This window comes from Cherax quadricarinatus, chromosome 79, assembly GCF_038502225.1.
Source record: "Cherax quadricarinatus isolate ZL_2023a chromosome 79, ASM3850222v1, whole genome shotgun sequence".
In the NCBI taxonomy this organism is placed as follows: Eukaryota; Metazoa; Arthropoda; class Malacostraca; order Decapoda; family Parastacidae; genus Cherax; species Cherax quadricarinatus.
This window is the reverse complement of record NC_091370.1, coordinates 6,029,346-6,047,868: the sequence shown is the minus strand read 5'-3', so window position 1 is coordinate 6,047,868 and position 18,523 is coordinate 6,029,346. Positions and strand designations below refer to the sequence as shown.

Genomic DNA, 18,523 nt, shown 5'->3' with positions numbered 1-18,523 from the left:
ATTTATGTAAGTGCGTTTGTACGTGTATGTTTGGGGGTCTGAAATGGACTAATCTACTTCACAATATTCCTTATGGGAAAAAATTCGGTCAGTACTGGCACCTGAACATACTACTGGAATGAAAAAAGTTCGTTAACCGGGGGTCCACTGTATAATGCAGAGAATTCGTAGTTTAGAAGTTAGGAGGAGGTGCGGGATTACCAAAACTGTTGTCCAGAGGGCTGAGGAAGGGTTGTTGAGGTGGTTCGGACATGTGGAGAGAATGGAGCGAAACAGAATAACTTCAAGAGTGTATCAGTCTGTAGTGGAAGGAAGGCGGGGTAGGGGTCGGCCTAGGAAAGGTTGGAGGGAGGGGGTAAAGGAGGTTTTGTGTGCGAGGGGCTTGGACTTCCAGCAGGCATGCGTGAGCGTGTTTGATAGGAGTGAATGGAGACGAATGGTTTTTAATACTTGACGTGCTGTTGGAGTGTGAGCAAAGTAACATTTATGAAGGGGTTCAGGGAAACCGGCAGGCCGGACTTGAGTCCTGGAGATGGGAAGTACAGTGCCTGCACTCTGAAGGACGGGTGTTAATGTTGCAGTTTAAAAACTGTAGTGTAAAGCACCCTTCTGGCAAGACAGTGATGGAGTGAATGATGGTGAACGTTTTTCTTTTTCGGGCCACCCTGCCTTGGTGGGAATCAGCCAGTGTGATAATAAAAAAAAAATAAAATCATCATCCAAGTAGTGACTCTAGTAAAACTACTATAAGTTTCCATTAAAAAGTCTAAGACTGTCTGCATCAAAGGTGGGACTTTCAGCAAGGAGAGCAGTCAGTGTGTGTTGGGGCAGCAGAGATGGAGAGCAGTCAGTGTGTGTTGGGGCAGCAGAGATGACAAAGCCAATTCTACATGCTGCTGATAAGACAGTACATCTGACATACAGTGTAACCTAAGTGTTACAAAAGTGTCAAATTCATCTACCATTCTGTTGTTTCACAATTTTGTAGACTGCTTTACTCATAGTACTTGAAAGTAGTATAATATTAACATTTCAGAATGTCATTCATTTTAACTTTTTAGCATTGAACAAGTCAATGGATGGAGTGAGGGTTCAAACCCACAGCAAACCATTCCTAAAACTAGCAGCCCAGTGCACTATCCACTGTGAAATTTGTCTGTAAAAATCTGCATCTGTGGTCAGTGATGACCCATACTAACCTTCCTAGAGTGTTCATATATACACCTAGTTGGATGAATCTTATTTGGCTGGTATGGTCCAGTGGCTAACAGACTGGCTTGCTAGTTTAGAACTGGCTTTCCATGTGTTTGAACCCTACTCTGTTCAACACATCATTACAATTGTGTTATTCACAATGGCTCTGAAGGGACTTGAGCTACAGCTTGCTACAGAAGCATAGAGGATGTCTAGGAAAGGAAGCTCCAGGAACCAGAGGATCTGGTACATACAGCACCTGGTGACCTTCAGCCGACCCAAGAGCTGCATACTGTCGGGAATCAGGAGTAAAGAACACAAAGGCACAAATAACCCACACACGGAAGAGATGAGTTTTTGACTACATTTCAATCCGACTTGGACCATTTACAAGTAACATTAACAACATCAACACCATGGGAGTAAGACACTCAGGAAGATGCTGGATACAAAGATGAAATACCACACCCACTTCAACATCAAACAGGTGAAGACCAGAAGCCAAAAATGAGGACAGGAGCACAAAGAAAGACTAATTCTAATTTTTTTATTTTATTTTATTATCACACCGGCCGATTCCCACCAAGGCAGGGTGGCCCGAAAAAGAAAAACTTTCACCACCATTCACTCCATCACTGTCTTGCCAGAAGGGTGCTTTACACTACAGTTTTTAAACTGCAACATTAACACCCCTCCTTCAGAGTGCAGGCACTGTACTTCCCATCTCCAGGACTCAAGTCCGGCCTGCCGGTTTCCCTGAATCCCTTCATAAATGTTACTTTGCTCACACTCCAACAGCACGTCAAGTATTAAAAACCATTTGTCTCCATTCACTCCTATCAAACACGCTCACGCATGCCTGCTGGAAGTCCAAGCCCCTCGCACACAAAACCTCCTTTACCCCCTCCCTCCAACCCTTCCTAGGCCGACCCCTACCCCGCCTTCCTTCCACTACAGACTGATACACTCTTGAAGTCATTCTCTTTCGCTCCATTCTCTCTACATGTCCGAACCACCTCAACAACCCTTCCTCAGCCCTCTGGACAACAGTTTTGGTAATCCCGCACCTCCTCCTAACTTCCAAACTACGAATTCTCTGCATTATATTCACACCACACATTGCCCTCAGACATGACATCTCCACTGCCTCCAGCCTTCTCCTCGCTGCAACATTCATCACCCACGCTTCACACCCATATAAGAGCGTTGGTAAAACTATACTCTCATACATTCCCCTCTTTGCCTCCAAGGACAAAGTTCTTTGTCTCCACAGACTCCTAAGTGCACCACTCACTCTTTTTCCCTCATCAATTCTATGATTCACCTCATCTTTCATAGACCCATCCGCTGACACGTCCACTCCCAAATATCTGAATACGTTCACCTCCTCCATACTCTCTCCCTCCAATCTGATATTCAATCTTTCATCACCTAATCTTTTTGTTATCCTCATAACCTTACTCTTTCCTGTATTCACCTTTAATTTCCTTCTTTTGCACACCCTACCAATTTCCCTCTAAGAATTATTCTTGGCTGTTCAATAACCACTAAAATACTTATTTTGAGGAAAGAATTTGATATTCCTAGTGTTACTGATAGAATAAGCAAAATCAACTTCATGATAAACCTAAAGCTTCTACTTGGTAATAAAAACAAAGCTGTCTAGAGAATTTCTAGAAAACGTAATTCATGGAACAAGCGAGTCAAAATGGATTTAAATAATAGCTATGAGCATATACTAGAAAATGCCAGGGTGGCATTTCAATATCACCATGCTCAACTACCCTCCTTAGAAATTAATCATACTCAAGCCTCATCTTTGACAAATTAAGCTAGCATTAATTAAAGAGAATGTTGAATAAAATCTTCGTTTCTCATAAGAAGTTAACAACACATTATTAGAAAAGAACAAACAAATGAATTTAAAGAAAGGAAAAAGTATATAAAGGTGGCCCCAGTGCACAATCACAACGTGAATCACCTTAAGTTCCTCCAAGGTCATCAGGATGAGGTGCTAATGAAGAAGACAAGGTTCTGTAATGTGAGAAGACATTTAGGGCAATGTCCCAGCCTGTAGGAGAGGCATCCATCAGAAACCATTCAAAAGAAGAGGAGAAAGGCCATGGAGACCCAACTTAAAGATTGGTTGTGTGGTAAGCTCAGGAGAACCAATGCATCACCTTTCCCAACCAAGATATGCACAGATGGCCAAGCATAAGGGTTACAGCCAAAAAACAAACTCCTGGGATGGATTCCATTACACATCTGGAAGTCCTAGGTTGAGGGAGGAACTGCTAGTTTGGAGAGGTGAAGATTAGCTGCGAGACATTATGTGGGACAGGTGACAATTTTTTTCTGATTAATAATAATAACAATCTTTATTTCTACAAGTACATGTACAAGGTATACAGTCCTAGTTGATATCAATGACATACTACTATATAGAAAGCCACTTGTTATGCAGAGCACTTTAGGCAAATTAGGTCAATTCTGCCCCCAGGATTTAACCCACACCAGTCAACTAACATAGAGGTACCTAATTTATTGATAGGTGAACATGGACAGCAGGTGCCTTAGGAAACGCATCCTAATGTTTCCACTCATGCCGGGGATCAAACCACAGACCTCAGTGTGTGAGCTGAGTGCACTAGCGATCAAGCTATAGGACATCTAAAGCAGCCTCTCATCCAAAATTCTCGAAGTGCCATCTGGAAACCCACAGACATAGCAAGAGAAGATGAGCCAATTACCAAAATGCTACCCAAACACACCATGAGTATGGAGGCTGCAAATGGTAGGTTAACAGACACGTACAGACACATACAGCCATGCACTGATAGCTCACATCATCGAAATGAAAAGGAAAAAACCTGAGGAAATCTAAATTAATTGGAACATGATGAAAGACCTTGTGGAGGTCACTTGCGGCTGCCGTCCTGGGCTGAGGCAAGGAGGACCAAACCCCTTTAGAATCGATTCCATCATGCATTTCATCAAAGGCACTTGACGATACACATCCTTGAGATCTAGGATGAGAGAAGATTTACACATAAAATTATATTTATCACACTCACTCCTAAGTTTTCTACTATACCTTCAAAAATTGTCTCCCACTTTTGCATTAGTCTCTTATATAGTATAGATTTATATAGTATAAAATAATTCAGATGAAATGCAGATGAAAATTACAAAATTACATAAAAAATTCTTCTTGAGAGTAAAAATTTAAATTGCTCATGTCATTAATTGCAATTCCAAACAATGGCTCAATGTTTGCTATGATTCTATGGTTGAAGCATCAAGCTTAATGTATGCTCTCAGCAGAATAATTACATACATCCGACCTCCCAAATTAATTTGCAGAATTCAATTAACCCTTTTCGGTGTCAGTCCTGTTATATCATGGTTTTGAAGCCCACAGTATGATGCCATGAGCTCAGCTCACTCAGATAAGCTGTCAGTGGTAAATTTGAGCCTAGATATAAGAGAATAGGTCTATGCAATAAGTGTGCACCATATAAAAAAAATCCTGCAGCACACAGTGCATAGTGAGAAAAAAATGACTGTGTTTTTTGGTTTAAAATAGCACATTTGCAGTGTATTTTCGTATGGTTTTATGGTTGTATTCTCATTTTCTTGGTCTCACTGGATAAAATGCAAGATATATTACAGAAATACAGATGATTTTCATTGGTTTCAAGACTGAAAGTAGCTTGAAATTGAGCTCGAAGTAGTGGAAATGTTCGATTTTTAGCAATATTCAAAAGTAAACAAATCACATCAAGCACCCAATACACGTCAACTGGAGGGTCCAATATACATTCACAAATGTGTTGATATTATTTATACAACTACATGTATTACAATAATGCAGTGGTCTGCATAACTAAATCATTTATTTTTTGTGTGAATAAAAATTCAAAATGGAAAGCCTGGAGACATGACTAATGAACAGAGAAAATGTTATTTTAGTGCCAGGAAGGTCTGCACTGTTTATTCTGAACCCTATTTTGAAACTGGCATTTCCTGAATTTTGTGTGAAACTGGCCAAATTACCAATTTCTGATCACTTTATTGGGTAGTTGAAATAGGTACATGGGCGGTTTCTTGTGCTCAATCAAACAAAAGAAGTATTATCTAAATAGCTATGAGTTTAGCTGACTGGAACAATGGAACTGGCCAAAAATAGGGCTCAAAATTGGCAAAATCGCCAAAATATCAAATTTCTTACTTTTTGTTTCATTACCTTTGGAAAAGGATTCTCTATAATTTCACAAGAAAAAATAATTAGTTTTTTTAAATTCTTCGACCCTGAGAGCAAGTTTGTGAGCAAGGGTCGTGACACTGAAAGGGTTAATCAACATTTTTTACTCATGAGCAATCCAGGAATAAATTTATTTATTTGTGGATTTCTTATCAGTGGCCATTTTTGTCTGGCTTGCTGCCATTTATATGTACACCTACCATCCGACTTACGACCTGCTCGACTTACGACTACTCGACTTACGACCGTGTTTTTTATGCCAAATTTCTGGGAAATAAACTATTTGTGTTGTACACAGTGTTTATCCTAAACCTTACAGTATAAAATACAGTACTAACAATATAAAAAGTAAAGTAAAACATGAAATATCAAAATAAAACAATAAAATAAAGTCATTACAAAGATGTTTTGTTGATATTCAGTAGTAAAGTTCGACTTACGACCGGTTTCTCGGAACCGAACTCGGTCGTAAGTCGGATGGTAGGTGTATTTATAAGTGGAAAAAACGGTGTTCTGCTTTCTGGCGATGTCCACTTTCCAGCGGTAGCCTGGAGCTTAACCTGCTGTATAAGTGGGGGCCTACTGTATATACACACACCCCCCTCTGGATTTTCTTCTATTTCATTACTAGTTCTTGTTCTTGCTTATTTCCTCTTATCTCCATCAAGTGGAACAGAATTCTTTCTCCATAAGCCATGCATGTTGTAAGAGGAGACTAAAATGCCAGGAGAAATTTTCGCTTCTCTTTTCAGGTCACCCTGCCTTGGTAGGATATGGTAATTCCTACTAGTATCATTTAATGTTTCACATGCAGCTAACAGCACACCAAGCAGTATACTGTAAGCCCTTCATGTGGCTGCTGTTTGATTCACTACTGTTTCAGGAGAAACATGAAGGGCTTACAGTATGCTATTTGGTTTGCTGTTAGCTGCATGTGAAACATCAAGTGGTACTAGTATGAATTACTCTAAGTGAAAGTAACATGTAATAAATGTAAAATTATTAAAATTATGTTGCATGTTAACATTCTTTTCGATGTATAAATTATGTATGATATGTGGATTTTGAATTCAGAATAAAGCAAGAATACAGTAGCATGCGGTCTGGAGGCTAAAGCCCTAGCTTCACACGGTGAGGGTCCAGGTCCGATTCCTGGCAAGGGTAGAAACACTGGGTGTGTTTCCTTACACCGGTTGTCTCTGTTCCCCACACCCACTGGTGTGGGCTGCATCCTGGGACAAAACTGACCTAATTTGCTTGAAATACTCTGCATAACAAGCCACTTTCTATACAGTAGTATAGTGGTACCTCGAGTTTCGAACAGTTCCCAACTCGAACAACAATTATGTAAGTGTATTTTTGTAAGTGCTTTTGAAAGTGTATTTTTGGAGATCTGAAACGGGCTAATCTAATTTACATTATTCCTTATGGGAACAAATTCGTTCGGTAATGACACTCGAACAGCCTTCTGGAATGAATTACTGCTGAAATTCAAGGTACCACTGTATGTCACTGATGTCAGCTAGGCCTGTATACATCGTACATGTACTTATAGAAATAAAGATTTTTTTTTTTTCAACAAGTCAGCCATCTCTCACCTAGGTAGGGTGACCCAAAAAGAATGAAAATCCCCAAAATGAAAATACTTTCATCATCATTCAACACTTTCACCTCGCTCAGACATAATCACTGTTTTTGCAGAGGCGCCCAGATACAACAGTTTAGAAGCATATATAAAGATACAATATAAAAAGTGACCTGAAATAAAAATATTATTATGAAGATATTATTATTATTATTATAAATTCAATCTTGCGCATCAAATAATTTACCATGATTTTCAATAATCATCTATGTTTGGCTTACCTTGGGGGAGTAGTGTCAGTCATTAATACGCCACTGTTGCTGAATATCCACTGTAGAAGGTTCTGTAAAGTCTGGCTACTGTTCCCACTATAAAGACTAGCTTTTTCTGCACCTCTGTTGAGATCCAATTTTACCTGTTGAAAATATCTTGCATTATTCTTATGGTAATAACATGACCGTTTCTAATTTCTACTTGTATCAGACTGCATTTTGGTTCACGAAATCATAGCAACATGATTGCAAATAAATCATGGAACAGGTGGGGTCTGAACCCATTGCAAGCAGTTCTAAAACTCCAGGCCAATACGTTTACCACTGGGTCAGCTGGCTCTAATAAGATTCATCCAACTAGGTATATTTTTATGCACCATAAATGCCATTCATACAAACTTACAACAATACACTGCAAAAGATAAAGATGAATATTTTATTTCTTTGCAAAGGTTATGATGTGTAATTACAAATTTTGATTTGCTAAGTACAAAGAAAGCCACTATCATGTTGGGGTATTTTGGGCAGACTAATCCTAATACATGTGTACTTAAAAACTACTTAAGTCTAGACAAAATAAGAGTGGTTATCTTTTTAATAAATCTTCATTTTATCATAATACTAATGGAAGGTAGTCAAAGGTGGAGGTTTATAAGAAATAATAATCTTTAAGTTGCACATAACAATAACAATATTACAAACAATATTTCGAACAGTAGTATTTTATGGATTAGCAGATGTTTTAACCCTTTCAGGGTTTCCGACGTACTAGTATAGCTTACGCACCAGGGTTATTGATGTACTAGAATGCCAAAATTCTAGCGCCTTCAAATCTAGTGAGAGAAAGCTGGTAGGCCTACATATGAAAGAATGGGTCTATGTGGTCAGTATGCACAGTATAAAAAATCCTGCAGCACACAGTGCATAATAATAAAAAAAAAACTCCAACCGTTTTTGGTTGAAAACAGTGACTTTGCAGTGTATTTTCGTATGGTATTTATGGTTGTATTCTAGTTTTCTTGGTCTTATTTTATAAAATGGAAGACACATTACAGAAATTGAGATGAATTTGATTGGTTTCATAATGAAAAATACCTTGAAATTGAGCTCAAAGTAGCAGAAATGTTCGATTTTTACCAAATTTCAAAAGTAAACAAATCATGCCAAGCGTCCAATACACGTCAACTGGCGAGTCTAATATTCTTTCACAAGTGCACTGATATTATTTATACCATTTCTACACTAATGCAGTAGTCTGCACAACAGTAAATCTTCTATTTTTTGTGGGAATAAAAATTCAAAGTGGAAAGCAAAAGAGATGTAAGAGGGGCCTGGGGACATGACTAATGAACAGATAAAATAATATTTTAGTGCCAGGAATGTCTGTCTTGCTTATTCTGGACCCTATTTGGAAATTGGCATCTTCTGAAATTTGTGTGAAATTAGCAAAATTGCCAATTTCTGACCACTTTATTGGATACTTGAAATCAGTAAATGGGTAGTTTCTTGTACTCATTCGATAGAAAAAATGGAGTTCTAGTGAAATAGATATGATTTTTGTCGACTAGTACACTGAAATTTGCCAAAAACAGGGCTCAAAGTGGGCAAAATCGCTGCTGCGTCAACATCGTCGAGACCACTAACTTTGCGAGAGCATAATTCCATAAGCTTTCCATCAAATTTCATACTTTTGGTGTCATTATGATCGGGAAAAGATTCTCTGTCATTTCATTAGAAAACATAATTTTTTTTTTTTTTCAAAAAATTTTTGACCCTGATAACAAGTTTACGAAAGGGTTAATATATTAGAAGTCACATAATATTTGGGAGAGTTGCTTCATACTGATTAGAGGTTGTGTTGTTGAGTACTGAGAGATGAGATGATTTTTTCAGCATAGCCTTAAACCTGCATACAGTCAAGGGATCTTTACTGGTGCAGGTAGTGAATTCCATATCTTCGGGCCCTTTATGTGCATTGTATTTTTGCATAGTGCGAAACTGACAAGAGGGATGTCAAAGAGTGCTTTGTGCCTTGTGTTGTGACTGTGCATTCTGTTGTAGATATCAAGGAGAAGTTTAAGCGGAGGGTTTACATTGGAGTTTAATGTTCTGTACAAATAGTAGGCGCAATAACATGAGTGTATGTCTCGCATATTTAGTAGGTTCAAGCTTTTGAGAAGTGGTGGGGTGTGCTGTCTGGCACAGGAATTGGTGATCATCTGCACAACAACTTTTTGTTGGGTTATTAAAGGTTTAAGTTGGCTGGCTGTGGTTGATCCCCAGGCACAAATACCATAGGTGAGTTAGGGATATATTAGAGAGTGGTACAGGGCAAGACGTGTCAACTGGGGTACATGGTACCATATCTTGGAAAGGGTGCCCACAGATTTGGAGATCTTTTTGGAAATATGCTGGATGTAGGAATGAAATTTAAGATTACAGTCGAGGTGAAGACCTAGAAATTTACCCTTGATATATTAAGTTGGATATTTAAGGCTCTGTTTCCAAACAGCATGAAGTAGGTTTTGTCTATATTGAGAATGAGTTTGTTGGTTATCATCCAAGTAGATATTTTTTGCAACAATGCTAATACATACCTATGATAAAGTTAAATTGATAAATTATGCATAATAAGTTGAGAATTATCACTTTCCACTGATGGGAAACACTTCAGGGCTTCTCTTAGTTTTTGAGGAGCTGCCGGATCACTACTTCTGCACTTTGTGCCATTATTAAGCAAAATCAAGAATCATTTTCCAGCCACGGTAAACCATGGATAACTAAAACTGCGGAAACTGGACCCGCAGATATGGGGGTCCTACTGTAGATCCTACTATGAACACTTCTCCATCCATGCACTTTTTTTTTAATCATATTTACAAAAACATGCATTATATAGAGGACCTTAAGAGAGCTTACTGCATATCACACAGCTAAACAACTCCTTTTAATCATTTATATTATGACTGAGACTCAATTCTGCAATCTATGTATCTAATGGTATTGATTAAATTATTAAAGCACTACTACAAAATCTAATATGGATTCGAGTAGGATTTTTTAAATGTTAGTGATATGAAAAGGATGATAGTGGTCAGTTGTTCTATCTGTGAATGTGCCTGAATGTAAAGGTGCTATTATGTTTGTCCAGAGAAGATCTAGAACTGAAAAAATGATGTCTCAGTGATTCTAGTATGGTAATTGAGAGTATTACTAGGCAAGAAAACACTAGTTTAATGGTTGAGGGTATTAGAAGGCAAGAAAGCACTTCTGACTGGGGGTATCAGGAGGTAAGAAAACACTAGTTTAATGATCAAAGGTATAAGAAAGCAAGAAAACACTACTGATCAAGGGTATTTGGAGGCAAGAAAACACTATTGATCGAGGATATTAGGAGGCAAAGAAACTACTCATCAAGAGTATTAGGAGGCAAGAAAACACTAATGACCAAAGGTATTAGGAGGCAAGAAAACACTACTGACCGAGGATATTAGGAGGCAAAGAAACTATTCATCAAGAGTATTAAGAAGCAAGAAAACACTAGTTTGGTAATCGAGGGTATTTGGAAGCAAGAGAACACTAGTAATCAAGGGTATTAGGAGGCAAGAAAACACTACTGATCGAGGATATTAGGAGGCAAAGAAACTATTCATCAAGAGTTTTAGGAGGCAAGAAAACACTAGTTTGGTAATCGAGGGTATTTGGAAGCAAGAGAACACTAGTGATCAAGGATATTAGGTGATAACTAAAACTGCGGAAACTGGACCTGCAGATATGGGGGTTCTACTGTAGATCCTACTATGAACACTACTTCTCCATGTTCCATGCACTTTTTTTAATCATATTTACAAAAACATGCATTATATAAACAAACAAAGAAATTTTATTTCTTTACAAGATTACATTGAGATTATAAAATTACAATAATGAGTTGCAGTGCAAAGAGAGCCACTACCATGCCTAGACATTATGGGCAGACTTAATTTAATGGCTTACAGACTACTTAATACTAAAGAAATTGATCATAGTTTGTTTAAGTTGTACATCTTTTTTGTTTATAGTAGACATTTATTTTACTCTAATTACAATAGAGGACCTTAAGAGAGCTTCCTGTATATCACACAGCTAAATAACTCCTTTTAATCATTTATATTATGACTGATATTCAATTCTCCAATTTGTATATCTAATGGTATTGATTAAATTATTAATATGGGTTCGAGTAGGATTTTTTAAATGTTAGTGATATGAAAGGAATGATAATAGTCAGTTCTTCTATCTGTGAATGCGCCTGAATGTAAAGGTGCTATTATGTTTGTCTATAGAAGATCTAAAACTAAAAAGATGATGTCTCGGTGATTCTAGTACAGTGATCGAGAGTATTAGGAGGTAAGAAAACACTAGTTTACTGATCGAGGTTACTAGAAGGCAAGAAAACACTACTGATTGGGGGTATCAGGAGGCAAGAATACACTAGTTTAATGATCAAAGGTATTAGAAAGCAAGAAAATACTAGTTTAATGAGCAAGGGTATTAGATGGCAAGAAAATACTATTAATCAAGGGTAATAGGAGGCAAGAAAACACTATTGATCGAGGATATTAGGAGGCAAAGAAACTATTCATCAAGAGTATTAGGAGGCAAGAAAACACTAATGACCAAAGGTATTAGGAGGCAAGAAAACACTACTGATCGAGGATATTAGGAGACAAAGAAACACTATTCATCAAGAGTATTAGGAAGCAAGAAAACATCACTGATCAAGGGTATTAGGAGGCAAGAAATCACTAGTTTAGTAATCGAGGGTATTTGGAGGCAAGAAAACACTAGTAACTGAAGGGATTAGGAGGCAAGAAAACACCAGTGATCAAGGGTATTAGGAAGTAAGAAAACATTAGTGATCGAGAGTATTTGGACGTAAGAAAACACTAGTGATCGAGGGTATTAGGAAGCAAGAAAACACTAGTGATCAAGGGTATTAGGAAGCAAGAAAACACTAGTGATTGAGTGTATGTATTAGAAGGCAAGCACTAATGATCATGGGTATTAGGAGGCAAGAAAGCACTAGTTTAGTGATTGAAGATACGTATTACTATTTGGTTAACAAAAATTAATGTTGAAATCAACAAATGCTAAGTAGAGAACTGGAGAAACATTTTCATGTTTCTCCAGTTATCAAAGAAACCTAGAGAATTGATGTAATGAATCTATTTATAATAATTTATAATTAACAAAACGATAATTAGCTTGGACAAAATTGTAAGCCCAGAAAATAACATTGTAACATTTTTTTATGTATAATAAGAAAATGCAAATCTATTTATAATGAATTTTAATTACAGTACATTAGCTCACCGACATTTCATCATTGTCTGGCAAGTATTTTCTGTCAAGGAACTTGAGCATTGATCGATCATGACCAAATTTTCTGTCTTCATCCACGGAGTATCCACCCAAAACTTCTGCCTTCCCAAATACAGGGGCAGCCCCACGGTAATGCTGAGGTCGCTCTACTCTGAAAACATTGCTGAAATCTGTAAAGCAAATAAAAATGTCGGAGAGGGCATTTCACACTAAATAATGAGTGCTACAATATGCATACACAACGAAACTAAAAAAATATAAATCCACAATTAGTATAACTACTGGTAGATGTGTGTCTGTCACTGCAGGATATGAGAAAGGAATCCCTGCATCCCACAAGCCCAGCTCCCTCTACCTCAATGCACGCAAAAATAAGTTTAAGTCTATATTGCAGTTAAATGCTTGTATTGAAGATTTGAAGCTAATCAAAAGTGACATTTACAAGTTATTAATAAAAATAGCACACCTATACAGCCCAAAACCAAATCAAACAATCCTTTATGCAAGATACACCAGCAATGAAACTCCAATGCCAATCATGAAGTACTGTCTTGTCATCACAGAGCCACCTTGTCATCATACGTTATCTAACATCCTCAGCTCACACGCTGAGGAACCTGGCATTGGTAAAAGATTGGGCATGTTTCTTTACACCTGCTGCCCCTATACACCTAGCAGTAAGTAGGAAACTAGGTGTTAGACAACTCTTATGGGTGGCATCCTGGGACTCGAGATTAACCTAAATTTCCTGAAATGCTCAGCATAACCCAGGGCTTTCTACACAGTATGTCAGTGATGTCACCTACATCTGTATCATTTGTATCATATGCCTGTAGAAAATAGTTTATTATATATTACAATTATTATTATTATTATTATTATTATTATTCCGAGGATGAAAATGCAGCAAGCCTGGCACCCTCTTAACATATTATACATCTATTGAGCCATATGAGCTCCTTCACTTATTCACTTACCCTCCATTTATTCTCCATCTAGGAATACACAAATCAATATCAGCACATTAACATCACAGAGTACACCGAATAACAAGGAATACGTTTATTTATAACGACAGTATGGGGAATATATAGTATACCTGGAGAGGGTTTCAGGGGTCAATGCCCCCATGGTCCAGTCTGTAACCAGGCCTCATGGAGGAGCAGGGCCTGATCAACCAAGCTGTTACTGTTAGCTGCATGCAGACTGACGTACAAACCACAGCCCGGCTGGTCAGGTACTGACTTTAGGAGGCTGTCCAGTGCCTTCTTGAAGACAGCCAGGGGTCTACTGTTAAGCCCCCCTTATGTATGCTGGGATTATTATTATAATCAAATAAAGCACTAAACTTTGTATGCTGGGAGTTGAACAGTTGTGGGCAACTAACACTTATTGTGTTTTCTCTTAGTGTACTCATGGTACCCCTGCTTTCCACTGGAGGTATGTTGCACTGCCTGCAGAGCCTTTTGCTTTTGTAGAGGGGTATAGGGAATATACTACAGTATAACAATAAGTGGAAATAAGTCACTGACTTTTTTGGATTATCCTAGGTTATCCTGGGTTATCCATGTTAAATTAAATTAAATTAAATTAAATTCTTTATTTCTCTGTTAATATTACAGTGTGGGGTTTACATATTATAAGATATTACTACATATTGTAAAATACTTATTACAAAGAAGGTCACTAGTATGCCTAGGCATTTTGGGCAGACTAAGAAAGCCTAGAGAACAAATGGATTTGTCAGTTAAAAATAGGAGAGGAGAGTTATTAAATGGAGAGTTAGAGGTATTGGGAAGATGGAGGGAATATTTTGAGGAATTGTTAAATGTTGATGAAGATAGGGAAGCTGTGATTTCCTGTATAGGACAAGGAGGAATAACATCTTGTAGGAGTGAGGAAGAGCCAGTTGTGAGTGTGGGGGAAGTTCGTGAGGCAGTAGGTAAAATGAAAGGGGGTAAGGCAGCCGGGATTGATGGGATAAAGATAGAAATGTTAAAAGCAGGTGGGGATATAGTTTTGGAGTGGTTGGGGCAATTATTTAATAAATGTATGGAAGAGGGTAAGGTACCTAGGGATTGGCAGAGAGCATGCATAGTTCCTTTGTATAAAGGCAAAGGGGACAAAAGAGAGTGCAAAAATTATAGGGGGATAAGTCTGTTGAGTATACTTGGTAAAGTGTATGGTAGAGTTATTATTGAAAGAATTAAGAGTAAGACGGAAAATAGGACAGCAGATGAACAAGGAGGATTTAGGAAAGGTAGGGGGTGTGTGGACCAGGTGTTTACAATGAAACATATAAGTGAACAGTATTTGGATAAGGCTAAAGAGGTCTTTGTGGCATTTATGGATTTGGAAAAGGCATATGACAGGGTGGATAGGGGGGCAATGTGGCAGATGTTGCAGGTGTATGGTGTAGGAGGTAGGTTACTGAAAGCAGTGAAGAGTTTTTACGAGGATAGCGAGGCTCAAGTTAGAGTATGTAGGAAAGAGGGAAATTATTTCCCAGTAAAAGTAGGCCTTAGACAGGGATGTGTGATGTCACCGTGGTTGTTTAATATATTTATAGATGGGGTTGTAAGAGGAGTAAATGCGAGGGTCTTGGCAAGAGGCGTGGAGTTAAAAGATAAAGAATCACACATAAAGTGGGAGTTGTCACAGTTGCTCTTTGCTGATGACACCATGCTCTTGGGAGATTCTGAAGAGAAGTTGCAGAGGTTGGTGGATGAATTTGGTAGGGTGTGCAAAAGAAGAAAATTAAAAGTGAATACAGGAAAGAGTAAGGTTATGAGGATAACAAAAGGATTAGGTGATGAAAGACTGGATATCAGATTGGAGGGAGAGAGCATGGAGGAGGTGAATGTATTCAGATATTTGGGAGTGGACGTGTCAGCGGATGGGTCAATGAAGGATGAGGTGAATCATAGAATTGATGAGGGGAAAAGGGTGAGTGGTGCACTTAGGAGTCTGTGGAGACAAAGAACTTTGTCCTTGGAGGCAAAGAGGGGAATGTATGAGAGTATAGTTTTACCAATGCTCTTATATGGGTGTGAAGCATGGGTGATGAATGTTGCAGCGAGGAGAAGGCTGGAGGCAGTGGAGATGTCATGTCTGAGGGCAATGTGTGGTGTGAATATAATGCAGAGAATTCGTAGTTTGGAAGTTAGGAGGAGGTGCGGGATTACCAAAACTGTTGTCCAGAGGGCTGAGGAAGGGTTGTTGAGGTGGTTCGGACATGTAGAGAGAATGGAGCGAGACAAAATAACTACAAGAGTGTATCAGTCTGTAGTGGAAGGAAGGCAGGGTAGGGGTCGGCCTAGGAAAGGTTGGAGGGAGGGGGTAAAGGAGGTTTTGTGTGCGAGGGGCTTGGACTTCCAGCAGGCGTGCGTGAGCGTGTTTGATAGGAGTGAATGGAGACGAATGGTTTTTAATACTTGACGTGCTGTTGGAGTGTGAGCAAAGTAACATTTATGAAGGGGTTCAGGGAAACCGGCAGGCCGGACTTGAGTCCTGGAGATGGAAAGTACAGTGCCTGCACTCTGAAGGACGGGTGTTAATGTTGCAGTTTAAAAACTGTAGTGTAAAGCACCCTTCTGGCAAGACAGTGATGGAGTGAATGATGGTGAAAGTTTTTCTTTTTCGGGCCACCCTGCCTTGGTGGGAATCGGCCAGTGTGATAATAAAAAAAAAAAAAAAAAAAAAAAATAATGTGCAAGATAAGGTAGGGCTCCTATATTGGAGTGTCTTAGTCAAACTTATGACTAGCTTAAGAATTATGATGCAATAGCTGTATTCAGAATTTTATTTTTACAGTCATGTGTAAATTAGGGAAGTCACAGATATCAGTAAGTGTATTTTGCTTAGGAAATGTGGAAGATATAGTAGTTTTCATGTGGTTAGCACAGCTCCACCAACATGGCCGACACGGCAGAACGTATGGCGGGCTAGCTGCGGGATTTTCAAGGACAGCTCCTGATCCAAGGGGATGACCAGGGCACGACTGAACAGGACTTTGTGTGAATGCCTTGAGAAGATTCCAGAGTAGTGAGAGGACATCCCAGTGCATCGTTTCAGCATAAATCGTGGAAGTGTTGTGCAGTTTGTGAGTAAGGTGTGGTGAGAGTGCCCAGGTTGGGACCAGGCAGTGCCTCTCCCCCCTGCTGCCGGGGGGGGAGGGGGCTTTGTGTGTGGGTGAAGATGACGCAAACATTGTTGGTTTTGGCAAGTCACATGCCCATATCTTTCATGATGTGCATGGGAAACGAATGAATGTTGTGTTTGTTGTAGGCAGGACAGTGTGAACAACAATGCACAGTCAGAGTGTAGGGAAGTGCCCCTCACCCCCCTCCCCGGGCCTTGTCCCATGTGTAGTAAACAATGGCCCTCTCATAACTGCTCACCCTCACGCCTTAGCCATTCAACTCCCCCGCCTCACCCACCCAACTCCCAGCACCACCACAACTGTAGAGGGTACTTTCCCCTCCCAGCCCACGTCAGGGATGCCACTGCATGGACAGCGCCATGGAGTTCATCCGCAAGGCAGCTGTCAGGTGTGCCACAGGCAGTGTGCACTCAGTTCCTCAAGCTTCAACATCCATGCACACAGTGGGTGTCTGGGCACCCGGAGGGCTCCAGGAGGAAACAATCAACAGCCCCTCCTGTAGTTTACCTGGAGAGAGTTCCGGGGGTCAATGCCCCCGTGGCCCAGTCTGTGACCAGGCCTCCTGATGGATCAGAGCCTGATCAACTAAGCTGTTACTGCTGGCTACACGCAATCCAACGTACGAGCCACAGCCCGGCTGGTCAGGTACCGACTTAAGGTGCTTGTCCAGTGCCTGCTTGAAGACAGCCAGGGGTCTATTGGCAATCCCCTTATGTATGCTGGGAGGCAGTTGAACAGTCTCGGGCCCCTGACATTTACTGTATTGTCTCTTAACGTGCAAGTGACACCCCTGCTTTTCATTGGGAGGATGTTGCATCGTCTGCCGAGTCTTTTGTTTTCGTTGTGAGTGATTTTCGTGTGCAAGTTCGGTACTAGTCCCTCTAGGATTTTCCAGGTGTATATAATCATGTATCTCTCCCGCCTGCATTCCAGGGAGTACAGGTTCAGGAACTTCAAGCGCTCCCAGTAATTGAGGTGTTTTATCTCTGTTATGCATGCCGTGAAGGTTCTCTGTACATTCTCTAGGTCAGCAATTTCACCTGCCTTGAGAGGTGCTGTTAGTGTGCAGCAATATTCCAGCCTAGATAGAAAAAGCAACCTGAAGAGTGTCATTATGGGCTTGAAGGTTCTCATTATCCATCCTGTTATTTTTCTAGCAGATGCGATTGATACAATGTTATGGTCCTTGAAGGTGAGATCCTCCGACATGATCACTCCCAGGTCTTTGACATTGGTTTTTTTCTCTGTTTTGTTTAAGGAATTTGTTTTGTACTCTGATGAAGTTTTAATTTCCTCATATTTACCATATCGGAGTAATTGAAATTTCTCATTGTTGAACTTCATATTGTTTTCTGCAGCCCACGGAAAGATTTGGTTGATGTCCGCCTGGAGCCGTGCAGTGTCTGCAATAGAAGACACTGTCATGCAGATTCGGGTGTCATCTGCAAAGGAAGACACAGTGCTGTGGCTGACATCCTTGTCTATGTCAGATATGAGGATGAGAAACAAGATGGGAGCGAGTACTGTGCCTTGTGGAACAGAGCTTTTCACCGTAACCACCTCAGACTTTACTCTGTTGACTACTACTCTTTGTGCTCTGTTTGTGAGGAAATTATAGAGCCATCTACCAACTTTTCCTGTTATTCCTTTATCACGCATTTTGTGTGCTATTACGCCATGGT

General features: G+C 39.6%; 1 protein-coding gene across 1 annotated transcript in view; it reads right to left on the bottom strand.

Annotated features, from left to right (window-relative positions):
• LOC128702613 (decapping and exoribonuclease protein) overlaps positions 1-18,523 on the bottom strand; it is an 88,935-nt gene that overhangs the window by 53,516 nt on the left and 16,896 nt on the right. The window contains exons 3-4 of the mRNA XM_053796924.2: positions 12,671-12,849; positions 7,325-7,458 (exon numbers count right to left, since the gene is read on the bottom strand). Of these exons, the coding sequence (XP_053652899.1) occupies positions 7,325-7,458; positions 12,671-12,849 (313 nt within the window). The remainder of the gene's footprint in view (positions 1-7,324; positions 7,459-12,670; positions 12,850-18,523) is intronic.